Below are 21,762 nucleotides of genomic sequence, written 5' to 3' on the forward strand. Positions count from 1 at the left end.
AGGAGGAGAGGGCTCACTCCCGCACACGAGGCGATTAAGCCTGTTACAGCCGATGAGAGGAGTGGCTGCAACGGCACAAAGTGGGCGATTTGGGTCATTGAAGCATGGGGAATGATTCAGGTCCCTCAGTCCACAGAGAGCATTAGCTTTGATTATTGATAATGAGAATAATTGCAAATAACATTTTTGAGTGCTTACTCTATGCCAGGCATTGTGCTAAGACCTCTTCATAAATTATCCTCCTGACAACCTGAATAGGTAGGTATCATGGCTTTTGTTTTGCAGATTAGGAGACTGAGGTACAGAAACATTAAGTAAGTTGCATGTCTAGTTAATAGTAGAGCAAAGATCTGAATGCAGCCATCTAACTCTGCGGCCCAGATTTTTCCCCATTGCTCTGGACTCCTTAGGTTCAAAGCCAGCAATGGTCTTGGCTCCAGCATTGAGTTAATTCTTGGAGCAACGCAATGAGATAAAGGATGTTATAGTTCCACTTAGCGGGCGAAGCAGCTTAGGCTCTAAGACCTTAAGCCCAAAGTGTTATAGCCAGGAAGTGCGTCTAGAATTCAGACCCAGGCTCTGTGATTCCCACCACTCCAGGCTGCCAAGTTAGAGACCAGAGTCTTTAATGAATTTCTACTGGGACCAGCCTGTCCCTCTTCTGTATCTCTGCCCACTGGAGTTTCTACGACAGAGCTATGTATACAGCAAGTGCTCGTGGTTTACTTGCAACTTCCTGGGGTGATTTCTGCCTCAATTTGGCTCCCAGGGCTGAACCTAGCACAGTTTTTATCATGGTGGCCACATTTACTTTTTCAATGGTATTTTTATTTTAAAATACAGTTAAAGTGAGTTTCACAGATATTAGCAATCAAAGAGTTTTCTGAACATATCTGAAGTGATAACCACATCAAAGGCTGTCTGCTGCATGATTTGAGGTGCTGACACCTTCCAAACAAAGGGAAAGGTCGTGACTAGCAAGGGACCGTGGAACAGAAGAAGGAACAGCTGTCCCAGCTCTGTCCTTCACTAGCTATGTGACATTGCATGATTTATTCTTCTCTTTAGGCCTCAGTCTTCCCATCTGTAAAATGGGAGTGTTAAACTGGATTGTCTCAATCCCGCTCAAACTGAAAAAAAGCATTGAAGGAAATGAGGCCAGACCCCAAGGAGTTAGAGTGGTGGAGGGGAGGGTTAGGGCCCAGTAGTGACCCTCCTGGTTCCCATATCTTCGGGCCCCACTTCTTTATGCTGCTCCCCCCACCCCCAAAAATTGATGGAAACACTAGCCCTGCTTTGAAGTAATCAAGGGCCATCTGCTGCCTCCTTAGAGTACAGACTCAAGAGACGTGAGTCTGACGGGTGTAGGGAGGGAGATGTTTTAGCCCTTCTGGTGCCTAATCTTCCAGCGCATCTAGAGACAAACTATGCAAAGAGCAACCTTTAAAAGCCACACTGTATTTTTAGAACTTTATGTTTTCCTTTTAGCCATAATCCTGTGAGTAATATAGCAGCTTGTCTCCTTGACAGGGGCCAATGCATATAAAAGATGTATGTACTTCCACAAGTACGGAGGAAGAGTGCCTTCTCTCCCTTGAAGCCTTCTCTCTAGAGATCCTGAAGACTGCCCCCACGACGGACTTCAGTGTTACTCTTGTCCTGCTCCACGGGATGGGTTTCCAAAGCCAAGGGGTAGCTTACTATTTATAGATCGTAGACACTTTCTCTAGTTCGTTGACCATGTCATATATCATACAATGAAGACTTTCTACAAGGTGCTTGTGACTCAAACTCCATCTGAGGCTTGGGAAGGTATTTGGAGTTGGTATGTTAATGACATCACAAGTCCAGAGCTGAACGTTGGTTATGAAAGTGGATTAGAAGAGAATTGTAGTCAGTGGCTGTAGTCAGAGACAGGCTCAGGAATCACAAGGACTGTCTACAGGAAGATGCCAAGCTAAAGTGGCCAGGTGGAGGAGGAGAGCAGTCCAAGGTCAAGGGTTAGGCCACTCGGGAGAGGTGGCATTGCTACATTATGCCGCAGAAACAAACAGCCCCCCCCACATCTCAGTGGCTCAGGACAACGAGAGTTTCCTTCTCACGCCTCACTGCACATAACTGACATGGATTTTCAAAGGACGCTCCACGCAGCGACTCAGGGACACAGGCCACTGGCTGCTTTGCCCTCCCAGAGCTGCGCGATCGGGACGGACCCGTTCAGTCCCTGCAGCTGGGGAAGAGAGGCTGGTGGGTGTGGACTTTTCACTGCCTCAGCCAAGGAGAGCCATGCCACTTCTCTCACACTTCATTGACCAGAGCTAATCACATGGCCCCACTTAACTGCAAAGATGCTGGGAAGTGTCGTCTTCCATATGCCTAGAGGGGAAAGGCAGGTGTCAGGGAGTACAAGTCATGTCTACCAGAGGGATCTAGAATCCAGACTGCAAGGTGAAGGAGCAGACATGGTGGGATAGATAGCAGGGGATCCCTGCAGAGATTCCTGGACGAGTTCATCACAGCCCCACTCCCCTCCAGGGTTTGAGAGAGCTCTAGAGGTGTCAGAGACCCGGACAAAGTTCTTAACAACTTTACAGTACCTGGAAAATGTTAGCTTTTAAAAGGCCTTCCTGTTTATCATTTTGATATTCTATATATTTTATAATTTCATCTTCATCTAACTATCACCCTCACAACCCAATGCCACAATAAAAGTAGATGAAATTTAATTATGAAATCTCTCATTATCTTCATCACTGCAGAGAGGGGTCTAAGGAATTGATGACTTAAAGCTTTTGCAGATCCTGAATGAGCCCCTAGATTCATAGTCCCTTGTGGGACTGAAAGATTAGACACTGGAAAGGGACAGATGACTCTGCAGTTTTTAAAATTAAGGTTCCGTACCATCCTACTGCCTTCTCTCCCGCAGACGATCTGTACGAAACTTTAAATGCACAAACTGTTCCACTCCTTTTATCTTCCCCCAAGTCCTGAGTAAGACAAGAAAGAACATCATTTTATCTAACTGCATTATTCTCAGGATTTCCACGACAAATACCGGCTACCCCTTCCCTCTCAGAAAGGAATGTTCCCTTTATTTAACTGAGTTTAGTTTCGTAGTATGTAAAACAGGAATAATAAAACCTGTCTCACAGAATTGTTGTGAGAATTCATGAGATAGTAGAGGACGGGAATTTGGAGCGTGGGAGTTCAGGGTTGTTTAGGTTCAGATAAATTGTTTTGTGATAGGGTTACTTCCCCTCATTATCCAAAACTCAGAAACCAAAGAGAAGTAGATACTGTACAAGAGGTACGATCCATATGAGGCACTTGGCGTTGGTCCTGGCGCACAGAAGTCTTCCATAGCCTCCGTAGCAGGACCACTGTTACTATTTTTATTACTGCTGCTTCTAACACCATCACGTCGAACACAACTATGATGGGGTTTTGTTGCTGTTGATTTGGGTCTTTGTTTTTTAGGTATTGGTTTTAGTAAACCACATTCTGCTTATGAACATAGATTTTTTCTCCCCAAGGATGCTTTTGCTGGACTATAGAGAAGATTCAAATTTCTAGCCCTGGACACTGCCTGACCTCTCTCCCTCTTTTCACCTCTTTTCCCTTCTTGCAGTAATTCCTGCAAGCGGCAGCCATGTCAGCAGACGCGATACTTAGTCCTGCTCCGTATTGACTTGTAAGCTGTCACACGATGTAATTACTTTCATTTTCTCTTATGAATTGCAGTGCCGGTGGCAGATATCAAAGCTGTGGTGACGGGAAAGGACTGCCCTCATATGAAAGAGAAAGGTGCCCTTAAACAAAACAAGGTATGATTTCCAAATTATTGCAAATGGTTCTGCCTGCACGATGCAGTGAGTGGCTGCAGGGGGCCCAGCCCTTTTTTGGTCGCTGCGTGTGCGTGTACATGTGCGTGTGTGTGTGAACATGCGCACGTGCGTGTATGCACTCGAGTTACTCAGCTCTTACTCAGCTCTTCGTTTTCCTTTCCTGATTCCGTCTAGATCTCTTAGTCTTACTCTTTCTCTCCCGGATCACTTGTTGAATCCCCACCATCTCCTCCATTCTCTTATTCCCTTCCTACATCCAGTCGGAGGAAACGCCCTCTCCCTGTTGTCACCAGTCTTCTCTAGAACCTTCTCCACTAATCTCCACCCATCCTCTGAGTCTCCCATTTATGTTCATATTCTTCCTTTTCCATTTTCGACCTAGTCCCTTTCATTTTCTCCTTCTTACTAACCCCCTGGGGTCTCAGTGAAGTCTGGGAAAGGGAGAGACCAGATGACTCAAAAATCCTTAGCAAACTTTTGAAGGCCTGAAGTTCTTCAGCATCATGGGAAGTATTGTGAAATAGTTCAAACCCAGCTTAAAGGAGAAAATTTCCCCAAAGGTGTGTATTGCTTAAATACTCTTCACACGGCAATATTTGTCACCACCCCCTCCTAGTTTACCAACTGATGTTCACCATGACACCACATTCCATAAGAGAGGGTGGAGGAGGTGGCGTTATCTGGAAGGATGGAGGAATGTCCTTTGCCCCCAGTTTAGAGGTATTTGCCCTTGAAGGGGCCATCGGAAACCAATTTTTTATGACCTCTTAGCATCTTCTGATACATATCCATTCATGAACAAAATTAATCCAGTTGATTAGGATGTTTCAGACACCTTGGAACCAAAAATATCACAAAGATCTGTAAGTTGCTTCTTTACTGTCAGTGTCTAAGAGGAGTAAAAACATTATACACATCCTATTTATCAATCAGGGTTAAAGTGAATAATCCCTGCTCTGTAATTTCAAACATTATAAGGCAAAGGTTTCTCCAGGTCTGCATAGGATGACCTTATCTATGGTTAAGGAGAAACAAAAGTACTGTTAAGGAAGAAGAAGGGAAAGGATACAGCCAAGGAGACTGATAAAAAGATCTTTGCTTCTTTAGTTACGTACGTATAACTCACCTCGAGTCCATAAGAATTCCTTCCTTGTCAAGCCTGTCCCCAGCACTGTCACATAATGCACTGAGTGATACAAGGGCACGCCTTAGAGTCGGTGGGTCATCTTTCTTCTCCATGATGTGGGGAAACAGATTCTACAGCTCATCAGATTCCAGAAGAGCGTCCCTAACCGCAGCAGCAAGTCCCCAGCCTTCATGGTTTGCCTCCTGGGGGGCTGCCTGCCGTCAAGACCACCTGGTATGCAGAGTACAATCTTGGGGAGCACTGGCCTCGCGCAGCTGCAGCCGAGGGCCCTGTGCTTATAGAACACTTGGAGCTGAGCAGGACACGATGTGGGGACACTGGCAGCAACAGGAGTCTGTAATGAAGGCCAGGAGGGGTGTTGATGGCAGCAGAGCAACCTACCAGTACTCAGCACTCTGAGCAGGGACAGAAAATTATGTAAAACACGTGTGAAGGAACTTGTGGTTTCAGCCCTAACTCATAAAGAGCCTGGGAGTTTCACTTCCATCCTTACAGCAAGAAGAAATCGAATAAAGTGAAAATCAACAATTTTCTGGGAACTCCCAAGAGAACTGAGATTGCAGAATCTGGAGAGTCAGGGATCTCCAGAGAGTCATAGCCATATCTGCTCACCTGAAGCAGAATCTGCTGGAGCCATAAACTGTAAGATCATTTAGATGACAAATCTGATGAATTGCTAGTATGAGAGTGAGAAACTCTTGGGGGTTGCAGCATTGAACATACTTTCATAGACTTTACTTCCACTAACCCTAGCAGATTCTCTCAGTAAAGATCTGATAGCAGTCCCCCGCCCTCTACAGCCCACCCCCATCACGCCTCTGGCAGGAGAAAGAGGTGAGTAATCATGGAATATGACAGAGCCTTCTCCATAAGAAGGTCCTGTTCTCCAGACCTTTTTCCCAGCTAGGGGAAAGGAATTTCTCCCATTGCATCCCTTTTTGGACTTCTTATTTCAGCTGCAGGGTTGGGAGTAGGGGGAACATGATCAACAGCAGTCAGAACCTGAAGGAAATCAATAGGAAACTCCGTAGCCATACCACTGGAAAAGCTAGATTACTAGAGATGCACTTGAGAAGGTGATAGCCACAAGACATAAGACCTCTACAAATGGAGATTTAACTGGAAAATTATAGAGTGCCATGCATCATCCATATCCTACCACCACACCAACTAGACACCAAAATAATAGCACTAGATTATAGCTGAAAGATCTGGAAGGCACAAACTCTCTTGGAGGAGGACTACTTAGGGAAGCTCATAGTTAGTAGAGGAGACAAAAATAGGGTCCCTAGAGAAATCTGAAGTCTCTGGCACTTACAGGTATAGCAAACATTAAACCTACCCCCAACTCCTAGCCAGATTAACATAAATCACCAGTCTAAAGGTCTGTGTTTCTCACTTCCTGTTCCCTGATACAACATGTCTGGATAGCAACAAAAAGTTACAAGCATGCCAAAAAACAATGAAAAACAGCCTGAAGAAGCAAAGCAGTCATCAGAACTAGACTCCAATATGACACAAATGTTGGAATTATCAGACAGAGAATTTAAATTAACTATGATTATGAGGGTTATAGGCTCTAATGGAAAAAGTATACATGAAAGAACAGATGGGTAATGTAAGCAGAGAGGTGGAAAGTCAAGAAATGAATCAAGAGGAAAGGCTATAAATAAAACACTGTAGTAGAAGTGAAGTAAAGAATGCTTTTAATGGGCTCTTTAGTAGACTTGACATGGCTGAGGAAAGGATTAGTGAGCTTGAAGATGAGTCAATAGAAACTTCCTAAACTGAAATGCCAAGAAGAAAAAAATAAAAAAAAAAAACTCAAAACGTCAAATAACTGAGGAACAATTGCATAAATTATAACATGTGGAATTAAAATACTAGAAGAAAGAGAATGGAACAGAAGGAATAGTTAAGCAGTAAATGACCAAGAGCGTTCCAAAATTAAAGGTAGGTATCAAACCACAGATCCAGGAAGCTTATAAGATACCAAGCAGGATAAAGACCCCCTACCAAATTATCATATTCCTACTACAGAAAACCAAAGACAAAAATCTTAAACCAGAAGGAGAGAAACAGCTTACCTACAAAAGAACAAGGATAAAAATTAAAGTAGATTTTTCAACAGAAGCCATGAAAGTGAAAAGAAAGTAGAGTGAAATACTTAGTGCTGAGAAAAAAGAAATTCCATATCCAGTGGAATTATCGTTCAAAAGTGAAGGAGAAATAAAGACTTCCTCTGATAAGGCACTCACTGTGAATGGACCTACTCTGCAGGAAACACTGAAGGAAGGTCTTCAACCAGAATGAAAATTACATAGGTCAGAAACTTGAATCGACGTAAAGATTTAGAGTTATCTAAAGGATAACTCTTTGGTTAAAATAATAGTAAGATGTGTTGGATGATTCTAGCATATGGATAAATGAGAAGAATGATAGCAAAGTCACAAGGGACAGGGGGGAGGAATTGAGATACTCAAAACAGAAGTCTCCCCCCGCCAAAAAAGGAGAAAATAAAAAATAAAGAACAAATGAAAAGTGTTACAAGTATGGCAGATATAATCTAACTATATAAATAGTCATTTTAAATATCAGTGGTCTAAATACCCCAATTAAAAGACACAGATTGTCAGAATGGATGAAAAGCAAGACCAACTATATGTTTTCTACAAGAAACCCACTTAAATATAAAGAATAAGATTGGTAAAAGTAATGGGATGGACAAGGATATCAAAATACATAAGGCAAAATGATAGAATTGAAAGGAGACATTCACAAATCCTTTACTATCCTGAAGACTTCAGTACCCTTCTGTCAGTAATTGATAGATCAAGTGGGCAGAAAATCAACAAGGCTGTTGATGAGCAGAGCAGCACCATCAATCTACTTGATCTAATTAACATTAATAGAAAATCCACCCAACAACAAGGAGAATACATTTTTCTCAAGTTCACAAGAAACTTTGACCAAGATAGACCACATTCTGGACCATAAAATACATCTTAACAAATTTGAAAGAATAACAGTCACACAAAGTATGTTCTCAGTTCACAATGGAAATAACCAGAAATCAATAACAGAAAGATAGCTGGAAAGTCCCCCCTAAGTGTTTGGAAATTTAAGAAAACACTCCTAAATAACCCACAGTTCAAAGAAGGAGGCTAAAGACAAATTACAAAAATGTTTTAAAGTAACTAGAATGAAAATATAACTTTTGTGTTATCAGACTGTGTGGGTTGTGGTGAAAGCAGTGCTTAAAAGGAAATTTATAACATTAAATGCATATGTTAGAAAAGAGGAAAGATCTAAAGTCAATAAAGTTTCCACCTTAGGAAACTAGAGAAAGAAGAGCAATTTAAGCCTTCAGCAAGCAGAAGAAAAGAAATAATAAATATTAGCGATCAGTGAAATTGAAAACAGGAAAAGAGTAGAGAAAATCAACAAAACCAAAACTTGGTTCTTGAAAAAGAAATAAAATTGAGTTCTAGCCTGACTAACCACGGAAAAAAATGAAAGAAGACACACCAGATACTAGTATCAAAACAGGTGTGAAGATAATGACCTCATTTGAGCATATGATATGTGTGGGTAAACGACTTTCTTGCATCAGATTCCTCTCCCTTTAGAAGACATCAACAAAACAAACTGAGTAAATGACATTTCCAACCCTTTTTTAAAAAATTGTAATGACACTTACAGATGGACAGATGGATGGATGGATGGATAATGGATGGATGATGGGTGGATGGATGGAAGGATGGATGGATGATGGATGATGGATGGATGATGGATAGAGATGGATAGATGGAAAATGGATGGATGATGTGTGGATGGGTGGAAGGATGGATGGTTGATGGATGGATGGGTGGATGGATGGATGGACAGATGAGTAAATGGGACACGCTGCTATAAACACATAGATAAGGCTGAAAATTGAGGCTATTTCCTGGGATTCACTGGCGCAGGTATTCCATCCACTTCCAGCTCTTCCAGGCTGCCTTGAGGGTTGAGAGAGGCAGTACTATCTCTGCCAGTCTGGCTTTTTCATTTGTATACAAATGAAAATTGTTTGTCTTGTTAATAGTGTCAGTACCCGTAGTTCATCAGGCAAAACATCAAAAGGTAGAAAGGAAATCTGCAATGCTAATAATTTATTTCCTTAACTCACCCGTACCCACTCCCCTTCTCCAGTACTCCGGAGATCTGCTTCTCCCCACCTCTGGGACTTCTGGATAGGAAAGGGGAGACCTGCAGCTAAAAAGGAGAGTTGATCAAAATGTGTTCACAGGGGGCCTGTCAGTGCATGGTAGTGGGCAGCAACCAAGGCCTGTCGCTGGCTCTTGAGTTTTTCCAGCCACAGAATAAATTCTGACATTTTGTGCTACAGGACTGTCCATTAGCTTAATTACTGAACAGGGCAAACTGAGACATTAGCATCGTTAAGGGAAATATTTTGTTACTGCAAAACGTCGGTAACTGATAGTACTTCTCGCTCATTCAACATTGGACATGCCAGGCACTGTCTCAGGCCCTGGAAATAGAAACAGGAAGGGGACTGATCCTTTCCCTTGAGGCAGAGGCATTGGTTCATAGAGTCATTCACCCAGTCAGCACTGGAGCTCCTGGTAAGATGAACTCTGGGCACAGAGTGATGAGCGGGCATTCATGGCCCCGTCCTCCTGGAGCTTAGGGTCTGACGTGTTTAACAGAAGTTGGTGCAACAGAGTTTCTGTAGAGACCAAAAGTACTGGCTTCTTCACCGAGAGATCAGGAAATTTCTGACACTTACAAGAATTCTCATGGGTGAATGGAAATTCAACTGGAAGAATTTAACTTCTAGGGATTAAGAATTCTCAATTCAAACTCTGCAGTTTACAAAATAAAGCTAAGTCGTTGTTGTGTGTTTGAAAGTGGGCATTCCTGGTACTTATCCCACTGAATTTGGGGCTTATAGTTAAACAGTTAATATGTAAGCGCTCGAGGGAAGATTTGACCAGATCTCAGTGAAAGGCATAGGAATATATTTGACATAAGAAAAGCTCTCATCTCACCATGTCCGGAGTCCAGCTTTTATTTTTCCACTATGATTTATGTTTCTGAAATGAGAAGCAGATTGTACTAGAAGCTAATGTTCTAGCATCGGCTTGAAAACCCTGGTCTTAACCAAAAAGCATTTTATTCAGATTTACTTCATTTATCATTCATACTCATATTGAGTGTCTTCTCTATACCAGGCCTGTGCTGGCTGCTAGGAATCCAAAGATAAATACAACCTCGCCCCTGGCCCTACTGTCTAGCAGACATCAGACTTCCATACCGATATGCAGTTACAATCCAATGTTGTTCATGCCCCAGTAAATTTAAACACAAGGAGAGCCTGGGAGACTTGAGAAGTCTCGTGGAGGAAATGGTGTCTGAGCTGGGGTTTGAAAAGGAACTAACCAGGTGAGCAAACAAGGGGAAGACTTTCTAGGAGAAAGAAACAGTATGTGAAAAGGTACAGGGGCCTTTTGACGTCTGAAAAAGCATCCTCTGATTGAGAGACATTGAATTCAGAGTTTTGAATTGGTGGACCAGAGACACAAAAATGAGTTGAAGAACTATTGGCTGATAATGCTAAGATAGATTGGGACCAGAACATTATAGATGCTTACAGAAAGCGATACCCTTTCTTATTATATACTACATGAGTGACTGATAACTGCCTTCTAATATAGAAACTCAAACTCACACGTATATAGATGAACAGCGGTGCTTTATCGCTATGAAAGCTACTGTTTCTTCTGGCCGTATTTAGCTCACATGCATGCCAAGTCATATCCTGCATCTTTAATCAAAATGCTTAGCCCTCAAGGTGACCTGGATAGATGGTGGAGAGCCAGCATAATTAAAGTGAATGCTGGGCAAAATGACCAAATGAGGCAAGTCAGCCCAAAACAATACAAGGAATGGCAGCCAATGCTGTATTCTGAAAATACAGTGTATAAAACTCTACTCTTCTATTCAGTCAGCCCATCATTTGACCCCTGGAAGATGGCAATCCCCAGACCAAGACACCATCATGCCTAGAATTTCTCTGAGCATCCCCCGACCCAGCATGCCTGTTGCTGGTCCCCAGGCCAGAGGGTTGAATATGGGGTCAGAGGTCAAGGGATCAGTTCCTCTTGTTTCCTCTCAGCCCAGAATTCGCTTATCCAGGCCTTCCTCCACATAGGGAGGTGGGAGATGTGAATTAGTGGAACACAGGATAGAAATAAATGGCTCTTGGACATGATTTTTCACTGAATCAAATCCAGGGAAACGAAAGACCTTATGCAGTAAGTAGCAGAGCCCAGAGCATCAGACGTCTGAGAACACTGTGGTGTGTGACGGGACCCCCGAGGGGGACGCTGCCCCAGATCCACAGCTGATTGCTCCACCACCTCCTGGCACCTCTCTCCCTCACAGACAGTTTGGACAGGTGGCCGCTTCTGGAGTGTTAGCCCAAGAGGGGCCATCACCCCAACTCTGCCGCCTGCCTGCTCGAAGTGCTGGAGAGCTGACCTCCACCAATGCCGCAATGACAGCCAGCCAGGGAAGTCAATAAAACTCATTATACGTGATAGCAGCCTTTAATATTTAACGCAGGCATGCGGGGCAGAGAATTAATTCCTCCAGCCCCTCCCAGGCAGCTTTGGCAAAATTAAAGTGGGGATTGACATTCTCACGAATTTCCCATTTCCTGCCTGTATTTATCAGGAATCTAGGTCATGACAGCTCTGCTCATTCACGTCTTTATTGGTACATGCCTTAGAAAGGCGAAGCCCAAAGTCCTCAGCCCCCCTCCTTTTTCTTCCTTCTCCTTGCCCTGGGGAAGAGAAGGTATCACAGAGGACATCCACACTGACACTCTGGTCTCAAGGGACTTCAGCCCGTGGTCAGGAGGCCGCGTCTGCACTCTGATGGTGTTCACACCTGCTGTTGTGAGCAAGGGGATGGCTAGCCATGTGCCTGCCCCAAGCAAAGTGGCCGTCGTGGTCCAGCGTCAGCCAGAAACCTGTTGTCAGTTTCACCTTCCTATTGCCCTCCGAAGGTCACCTCGTGCCGCTGTGCTGTGCTGACTGCGTACCCAGAAGCAAAGCCCTTTTCTCTCCAATCTCTCAAGTATGAGTCAGAGAGTTTTCCTAGCGAATGACAGTAAGATTAGTAAATAAATCATCATTTATATCAATATTTCCCATCGAAGAAAAATTTTAATGAATTTATGAGATTAGGGCTTAACATTTTGTTGGAAAAAAGTTTTTAGTTTTTTGAAATAAGAAAATAATCACCTGTGATCCCAGCACCTTAATATAATCATTTTCATTTCACATGTTCACTTTTAGTCTTCATCCGCAGATGGACATTGTCCATATTTGTGATCAGTATATATATATATATACATATATATATATGTGTATATATATATATATATATGTGTATATATATATATATAAAATGTTCATTTCTCCTGCTTTTTTCACTGAAGACCAGATTTTTTAAGTATATTGAACATCTGACAGCATGTATTAATTTGGGTTGCTAATTTGTGATTTTTTTAGTGGTTTACCCAAAGAAGGGAGGATGTTTATTTCACTCATTTAATTTCTCATATTATGTTCTTAAAGATAATAACAATATACAGCTTTTGCTTCCTTTTGAATTTTTTTTAGAGTAACCCCAGGCGTGGCATCCCTGGTTCTTGATATGGATTGCCCTACTGACTGTTTTAAAAGGATGACACCAATTATGTTACCACTGCTAGGGCCCGTGACCATTTTCATTATAAACTAAAAGACCCAAAAGAGATGTCAGACTTATGGGAAAATTGCTCTTGTTTGTTTTGGTGAACTCTTTTTTTAAAATTATTGGTCTTCACTGGGCAGGCTTGCATGGAATCCTAAGGAAGAAAAAATGAAAAAATGAACAGGGGGTAGTTTTGTAGAATCGGGCATTCTTTCCTTCACTTGTTTCTATTTCTGGTGAGGCAAGGACGCCACAGGCGTGTGAGATGCTAGGAGGTCTGGGCTCAGAACAAGAGCTACTTTCTCTTCAAGAGGGGACAGACAGCCAGAGGCGAGCCAGACACAGACGGACTCCGCAAGAGCCACAAGTAGCCTGATGGCTGGCTGTGTCATAAGAGGCATCCAGCTAATGTGGAGCCTTCGGGGTTAACTTTGGAAGAATTCTTTAAATAACTCATCTGAAATTCTGAAATTGGGAGACTGACCTCATCATCTTCCTGCCTTCTGTCTTCTGGGACATTCTTGCTGTGAGTTACTAGCCAAAGGCAAATCCTCTGACAGATGTTGAGGTAGAGAATGATGTGGAGTGATCTGACCCCTAAGGAAATGCCTTGTGGGTGGTTGCTGACGGTGCAGCCCCGGATCACAGCATGAGGGAAAGGAGCAGTCACCGGCAGTGCCTGATAACAGACACAGAGCAGGAAGACAGGCTGGCACGTGTGTGTTACAGTGACCCAGAGCACTGATGTGGACTCACTTGGCTGCTTCCTCCAAATTAGGAAGTGTTAGGGTGCTGAGATCTGCAATGACTCTGTCTTCCAAAGGTTGTACCCTTCTACCTGCTTAGACCAATGGAATAATCATTGTACCCAATATTACACAGTGCATACAATTTGAGAAGCATATTTTAACATGCATATTAGACATGACACTGAGTGTCTCAGCCAAGGTCATTCAGCTACAAGGAAGTGACAGTGTCACTTAGTCCTTGGTCCTTTGGGTCTGGCTCACAGTCTGTACTCAATAGACACCAATGAATGAACCCAGGTATTCTGACACTTGGGCCCATGCTCTCCTTTATACCTGCAGCTACTACAGGATAAAATCTGTTTTATGTATCCTTTGCTCTATAGTCGTTCAAAGCTCAAAGGATAGGCATGTTACCTACAGATAATGGGTTCATCCAGAGCTTCATCTCTTGCATAAATTCTGTGTTTTAGGAAGTTTATACCCCTACGGACATCTGTCTGTTTGGCAGTGACAGAAGGCAGTGTGGCTCATAATTCTGCCGATTGGGAAAGAGTTTACTGTTTTTCAGTATCTCCCTTCCAGGAGGGTAGCACAGCTTTGGGGCTGTGTGGCCTTGGACAACTCACTTAAGCTCTCTGAGCTTCTTGCCTCTCTGAACACTTGCTACATGCACAGTCTTGAGAATGAAATGAGATGGTTCATGCAGAACAGAGAGAAAGGAATGTGATGTGAACCTTGAAAAGCATGCTCCTTCCTCCTGTCGGCCTCGCCGCTGCGCCTCTTGTCTGGACACATTGGAGGCACTGTTTCAGGTTCAACCTGCAGCCATCTGTAACTGCACAACAAATGTGCCAATCTTCCTCAGCGTGGTGTTTTCTCTGATCTCTTGTAGGAGGTGCTTGAACTTGCTTTCTCGATCTTGTATGACTCAAACTGCCAGCTGAACTTCATAGCTCCTGACAAGCATGAGGTAAGGGTCTCGGGGTTCATTTATGAGAAAATGCCATTATTTTCTCTAAAAAAAAAAAGCAAGCCGGTACAAAATATTGGAAAGAAAGAAATTTCATTTTTAAGAAAGCTTACCTGAGAACAATCATGAACAAAGGAACATCTTGTTGACTTGCAATAGAATAGAAACGTCTAGAAAAACTGCCAAGTTATAACAGGTTCAACTTCTTACTAGCTTGATCAAGAATTCGTGGTAAAAGAAGAGAATATACAAGTGCTTCATCCTCAGGAAGGGCATAATTATTAACCCAGAGGAAGTATCAGCCGTTGTTGTAGCTTTGGTTTTCATTGAATATTTAGTTTTGGGTCAGAATTTTCCCATAATAAACTTGTTTCTATTCTTTAAAACCTTTGATGAAGTAGGTTTTCTACCATGTTTCTTTAAGTTATTTTAAGAGGCTTAGGGCTGTCTCTGCTGTTGGAATTTTATTTTTGAGATGCTTTTATTCCCTTTTGACATCTTGTTATATGTATAATTTGTTTCACTTCTTGAAGTATGCTGTCAGCTATATTTAAGATATTTAGCATAAATCTAGGAAAATGCATTTGTCTGATGAAGTAGCAACTATGGTTGATTTAACTTTCTTGTAAACTAGAATCCAACATCATGCTTGAAACTCTTTTTTTGGATGATACCATTCAAATTTTTGTCATGCATGTGGTTGCATAAAAGCTTTTAGAGAGGAAGGAACATTTTAATAGAATTTGAATTTTGTTCCTCGTTTCCCCTAGGAGACTTAGCTCGTTTAGAAGTTATTCTGTGTTTGGTTTTCACTGGTTTGAAGCTTTTGAATAAAATCGTACATCCCAAAGAGAGAAGAAAGATTAGATGCAAATCCTGCATTTAGAATGGTGCTTAAATATAATTCTGTGTTATTTGACATTTAGTTCGCAGAAGGGGATGACTTTGTCTTCATCTTCCTGACAATAGATACTGTGTCCTACTGTTTTCTCTTTTTAAATAAAATTTCAGTTGTACACAGGCCACCGTATTCAAGATATATACAGGTGTATAGGAAACTACCTAAAATAGCAGGACTGTGAATGCTGTTTAAATCTACGCAAGGCTGTTTTTCCCAGTGTACATTAATTTCAGATAAGGATAAATGTTCTAGGACTGCCAAATTTTTATTCATATCTGCCACCATTTTTCATTTCTTCAGACCACTCCCAGACCTATTACCTCAAATTATTTGCATAATCACCCCATACAATGGAAAGTTCTATTACAGATATCCTCATTTATCAAAGGAGGAGAGAGAGGCCGCCCAAGATTGAAGACCTCAGCGATAGAAAATATAATAGTAATTATAACTGCAAGACCCTGTCCCAGGCACCATTCAATGCTTTTATGTACTTCACCTCACTTAATCCTCACTGTATAACTATAAAAAATCTCAACTAATGTTATTCCCATTTTATAAAAAAGGGAAATGAGACACAGAGAGGTTTAGAAACTCGTCCAAGATCAAAGCAGTAGTAAGTAGTAAGTGACAGAGCTTGCTCCAGAAGCGCCGCCCCCTTGGCCCTGGCACTGTGTAGCTTGGAAGGAAAAAGCAGGACCTGGACTCACGACTTCCTGCCAGTGCCCGTCACCCAGCTTCAGCAATCAGCTCACGGCCAGTGGGGTGTCACCTGTACTTCCACCCACACCCAGCACCACATCCCCAGATTACTCTGAAGCACATCCAGCTATCATATCATTTTTGTTGTTGCTGAGTTTTCTTTTAATTAAAGTACAGTTGATTTACAATGTTGTGTCAGTTTCTGGTATACTGGAATCTTAAAAAAAGGACACAAATAAACTTATTTACAAAACAGAAACAGACAAACAAGTTTGCTTTCACATAGAAAACAAACTTATGGTTATGGGGTTGGGGGGGAGGGAGTGGGGAGGGATAAATTTGGAGTTTGGGATTAGCAGATACAAACTACTATATACAGAATAGATGAACAAAAGGCCCTACTGTAGTGCACAGGGAGCTGTATTCAACAGATTTCATTTCATTTGTAAATATTCCCCTGTGCATCTCTAAGTAATAAAGAGTCCACTTTGAAACATAACTACAATACCATTATCACACTCAATTTTATAATGTTTTAATATCACAATATGAAATTTTCAGATTTCTCCAGCTCTCTCAGTTCTGTACTTTTTTTCCTTTTATACTTTGTTCAAATCACAGTCCAAATAAGATCCGTATATAGCAATTGGTTCACATGTTTCTTTAGTTTCCTCGAATCCATGGGTTCCTCCTGGTCTTTCTTTCCTTCTCATGAACATGTGCATGGGCCCTTTTTTTCTTGCAATTTAGTAGATAAATAACAAGGACCTACTGTATAGCACAGGGAACTATATTCAATTTCTTGTAATGAGCCATAATGGAAAAGAAACTGAAAAAATGTACATGTATGTATATATATGTATAACTGAATTGCTTTGCTGTATACATTGTATACAACTAACATTGTATATACAACTAACAACATTGTAAATCGACTACACTTCAATGAAAAGTAAGAATTAAAAAAAAAGAAAAAGCTCATCTATTTGGTAGCATTGCAAGTAGTCTAGATTTTGCTGATTTTAATTCTGTGTATTAGTTTCCTGTGGCTCCTGTAACAAATGACCACAAATTTAGAGGCTTCAAACAACACAAATTTATTATTTCACAATTCTGGAGATCAGAAGTTAGATGCAGGTCTTTCTGGGCTAAACTTAATGTATTAGCAGAGCTGAACTCCTTTCTGGACCGGAGATAATCCATCTCCTCACCCTTCCCACTTCTAGAGGTCACCTGCATCCCTTGGCTCATTCCTCACCTCCATCCATCTATAGTAATGGCAGGTTGAGTCCTCATGCCGCATCCTCTGACCTCCTCTTCCACACCCTAGTCTCCTGCTCTCTGCCATTTCTCTCTCTCACTCCTATTCTCTTTTCCTCTCCCACTTTTAAGGACCTTTGTGACCACCATTGGGACCACATTGGGACCACCTAGATTATCCCAGTTAAGATCCCTGTGTTAAGGTCAGATGGTTAGCAATCTTAACGCCCTTTGCCATGTAACCTAACTCATAGGTTCCAGGGAATAGGACATGATCTTATCTAAAAGGAGGGTATTACTCTGCTCGCCACAGCCTGCACTATCATTTCACAAGTTTATCTGTCTCCTGCATTTCCGATTAAGTGGTAGTTAGACGATTAATCCCATTCAGGCTCAGCTTTAAGCAGCAGTGGTATCGTATTCTTCCACGATGTCCAGTTGTCCCTCGTATGGGGATGTTTACAGCCATTAATGACTATTGCCTAGATCCTTGGATCCATTATACTTTGGAAAAGGTTGATATTCCAATTCTGTTGTTCCTTCTTCATTTGTTAATGGGATAGTTACATAAAGAGAAACTGGACTTACCAATTATTTGGTTACCCTGAGGTTATACGGTGTATATATGCTAAGCAGGATAAACATTTGATTCCCTTTACTGCTTTTCAAAGTAATGAGCATCTTCCAAAGGAGACCAATGAGGGGGTATTTTTTTTTGGTGTTTATCATTATGAAGTTATGGATTTAAACATATTTGTGTTTCAATAGGGTGCAGTTATTGTCATTATCAGTGTCCAAATTAACCCATCTAAAGAAGCAAGAACCCCTTCTGGTTGGCTTCTGAGTCCTATAGGCGAATGTCTTTGACAACTTTCAGGCATTCTGGCACAACAAGATATTCCAGGTTTATCTCGTACATTCGTTGCCTTTTCTCTATGGAGCTTTGGCTCCTTTTGGTAGTAAGCAACCAGAATCTAGACATCAGGTGTACCTATGACTACTTGGTTGGCCATTATAATTAGACCTTTTTGTACAGAGCTTGAAGCTATGCTTTTTTTTAAGACAGAATACATCATATGTTTATATTGATACTTCCAACTCAGATTCAGTACTACAGAGTTTTTATTTATTGGTCGATGTACTTTTTAATAAAATTTTCTGTGCTTGCTGTTTCTCAAGGAAGTGTTCCTGTGGGTTAAATTAATCTGTACTAGGAAGCTAGCCAGGACTGAGAAGGCTGTGTACAAAGAGCAGTAATCCCTAGCACTTAGGGATTTACAATCAAACAGTGTCGGAGCCAAGGGGCCTTAGAGAGCCTGGAGTTCAGTGGTGCCCATGCCCGGAGGTACATCAGAATTAGCCGGAAGCTTTTCTAAATAAAATTGCCTGATCCAAGATCTACAAGATCAGGATCTGCAGGGTAGGACCTAGGTATCTCCTTTTATCAAGATTATTTATGAGAAAATGAATGTGTTAGATGTTTTCAGAATCTATCTAAGGTACTCATGAGGACACTCATAGTTCCAGAAATCCCTTAGCACTCAACCGATGTTTAGAGGAATTAAAACGCTTTGGCTGAGAGCACATAGCCCAGGCAGAACCAAAGTTCTACAGTTCAGGACTGTAGCACTCAGACATAGGTCTCATAATACACCCATGGTATATCTCCTCGGCTTAAAAAGTGGTGCCACCGATGGGCATCATGGTAAATTTCCATCACATCAGTATGACTTGAGATCTGTATAGTGCTTGCAGTCTTGTAGTACTTTATGTTGAGATCTGCTGTCGTATTCTGGACCGTAGCCCAGGTAACCATGGTGCAAAGGACAAGCTAAGTAGGCTCTGGAATTGCAGCTTGACCCAGGGAGAGCAGGAGAGGGGGGAATCTAGAGCACATTCTAGAAGGAAGTCCAGTGTGACAGGAAGAGTAGAGAAATTGCTGTCAAGGAAGTCCTGTATAGAATTAGAACCTCCTAAAAGGTGAGCAAAGCACAGCATCCGGCAAGGTTTCTGAGATGCTGGCAGCAGAGGCTTGTTCTTCCACCAGGCATCATGGCTCTGACACCAGGGCAGGGCAGGGCTTCCGTCTCTGGGAAGGAAGCTGACAGGAGCAAGGCAGGTCCTCAGATAAACAGAGCACAGTTCCTTCCCTCAAGGAGTTCTTCATCTACTGGAGAGGCAAAGGGCAAGATTAATTTTAACGAGAGGGGAAGAACCAAATTCTTAGGTGGGTACTATGGAGTGCTTTTGAAAGCCGGTGATGTCCCCAGGGATCGGGCTCCAGAGACCTGGAGGAGAAAAACCCTGGAAACTGGAGACCCAGGTGGAAGAGGTTCCCAGACAGGCAGCCGAGTCACCTTCTATTAAGATCACCCAATAATTTTATCCATTTTCCCCACCAGACATTGGGCTGCACGTGGCTATTTCCAAGACCTTTTGCTGAGAAATGCCATTGGCTACCATTGGCTCCAGGATGGGATTGGGTTGTCATTGTGAGCACTAGGAATCTGGTCGGATAGGCAGAGATTAGCTGCTAGACCAAGGACCAAGCTTGGAGTCAGGACAGAAGCAAGTTTGACCTGATGTTGAGTCCAGGGGTGTTGGGAGTTATTCTACCAATACCTTAATGTCATACACTCACTGGTGGGATGTTAGAGATATTATGTTGCACAAGCATGGAGAACTCAGATCCTTCTTCTGTAACCTAGAGGGGCATTATTTGCACAAAAGAGTGCAGGCACTGGAGGCAGATTGCATGAGTTCAAATCCTACCCACTCCATGTACTATCAGATGGCTTAACATCTCATTGCCTCAGTTCCCTCATCTGGAAAACAGAGATGCTAACAGAAGTGTCACCTTTATAGAGAGGCTGTGAATATTAAATGATGATGTAGGCAAAGCACTTAGCACAGCCTAGCCCATGTTGGGTAATCAGTAAATGTTAGCTGTTGTGATTCCTCTTGTAATTGTCATCGGTAGTTCTCATTGTCACCTCCTTTCCCACCAGTACTGCATCTGGACGGACGGGCTGAATGCGCTGCTTGGGAAAGACATGATGAGTGACCTGACGCGGAATGACTTGGACACCCTGCTCAGCATGGAAATTAAGCTCCGCCTCCTAGACCTGGAAAACATTCAGATCCCCGACGCACCTCCACCCATCCCCAAGGAGCCCAGCAACTATGACTTCGTCTATGACTGTAACTGAAGTGCCGGGCCCAGAAGCACCCCCTCCGAAACTGGAAAACCTAGCTAACAAGAGAGAAGAATGAAAAGACACCCACGCCTTGGAATCCTCTTGTGGTAGAGGAAAGCTGGGGGTCAGCACTTCCTCTGGCCTGGCCTCTAGCCCCCGCGTTTTCCTGCCCCTCCCCAGCACCTTGCTCACTGCCCTGATTCTGTTTCTAGACTCCATTGCTTTAGGTCGCCTCCCGTTGCTGCAGTCTGAGGTGAGAGAAGAGCAAAGCACACCGCCGCTAAGAGAGCCAAAGGGCCCCTCCATCCTAATGCTGGCAGCAGGCCCTCCCCTCCTGGAGTGTGGAAGCCAGCAGCACCGGACTGCCCCCGAGCCTGCAGCCCGTCCCTGGGGCGTGCCCCAGGGCCTGTGTCTGGAAGGAACAGTCTCGCTGCTTTAGAGAAGACCAAACACCACATCCTCGTTCCCCTTCTCTCTAGGGTCTGCTTCCACCATCAGTTCTATGTGAACTGAAATCTGCTTCCAGAGCCCCTCCCTTCCCCATCCCGGTCTCTGCCTGCTGTGTTCCTCTCTGGTTCCAAGAGCAGCAGCGGCAGCCTCAACCTAGTTCTCGCCCGTGCGGGGTCTCCCCGACACAGTCCACAGGTCCCATGCCCACTTCACGTCTGCCCTGTGACTGGGACCACCTGTCTCGCCCCCCAGCTAGTCTTAGGCTTCCTCTCCGGCCCCAGCCCAGACCAGCCTTCTTCATCGCCACACACCCTTCCAGCCCCTTAGCTGAAAGCACAGATGGTGAAATCAGTCGTCATGCTCCATCTCTAATCTACTAAACGCCTTCATGGTAGGCAGTTGCTGTCTAAGGGTTTGGTGGTCCTTTTCCCGGGGGTTCTGCTGCAACAGGTTTCACAAGATGGTCAAGCTGTCAGGCATCCACGTTTACATCATTGTAATTATTACAGGTATTGACGATTTGCAAGGGTTCCGGGTTGTAGGTTTTGGGGGTTTTTTTGGTTTGTTTTTTTGGTTTCTTTTTTTTTTTTTTGGCTTTGTTTTTGTACAAAAGAGTCTAACATTTTTTGCCAAACAGATATATATTTAATGAAAAGAAGAGATACATAATGTGTGGACTTTCCAGGATTTTTTTTTAATTATTTTAATCCTAAACATCTTCCTGAGAATAACATTCCCCTAAACATGCTGTGGAATAAAATTAATTATGATGAA

The 21,762-nt window shown here is 42.8% G+C and overlaps 1 protein-coding gene across 5 annotated transcripts in view; it reads left to right on the forward strand.

The window, feature by feature from the left end:
• The window catches only part of ELMO1 (engulfment and cell motility 1), a 488,726-nt gene extending 466,964 nt beyond the window's left edge, over positions 1-21,762 (forward strand). For all 5 annotated transcript variants that reach the window (XM_015237313.3, XM_072964661.1, XM_006201899.4 and 2 more), the window contains 3 exons: positions 3,742-3,824; positions 14,401-14,478; positions 20,350-21,762. In XM_015237313.3, coding sequence (XP_015092799.2) covers positions 3,742-3,824; positions 14,401-14,478; positions 20,350-20,550 — 362 coding nt within the window. In that variant the 3' untranslated portion in view covers positions 20,551-21,762. The remainder of the gene's footprint in view (positions 1-3,741; positions 3,825-14,400; positions 14,479-20,349) is intronic.

Source organism: Vicugna pacos, chromosome 7, assembly GCF_048564905.1.
Source record: "Vicugna pacos chromosome 7, VicPac4, whole genome shotgun sequence".
Taxonomy (NCBI): domain Eukaryota; kingdom Metazoa; phylum Chordata; class Mammalia; order Artiodactyla; family Camelidae; genus Vicugna; species Vicugna pacos.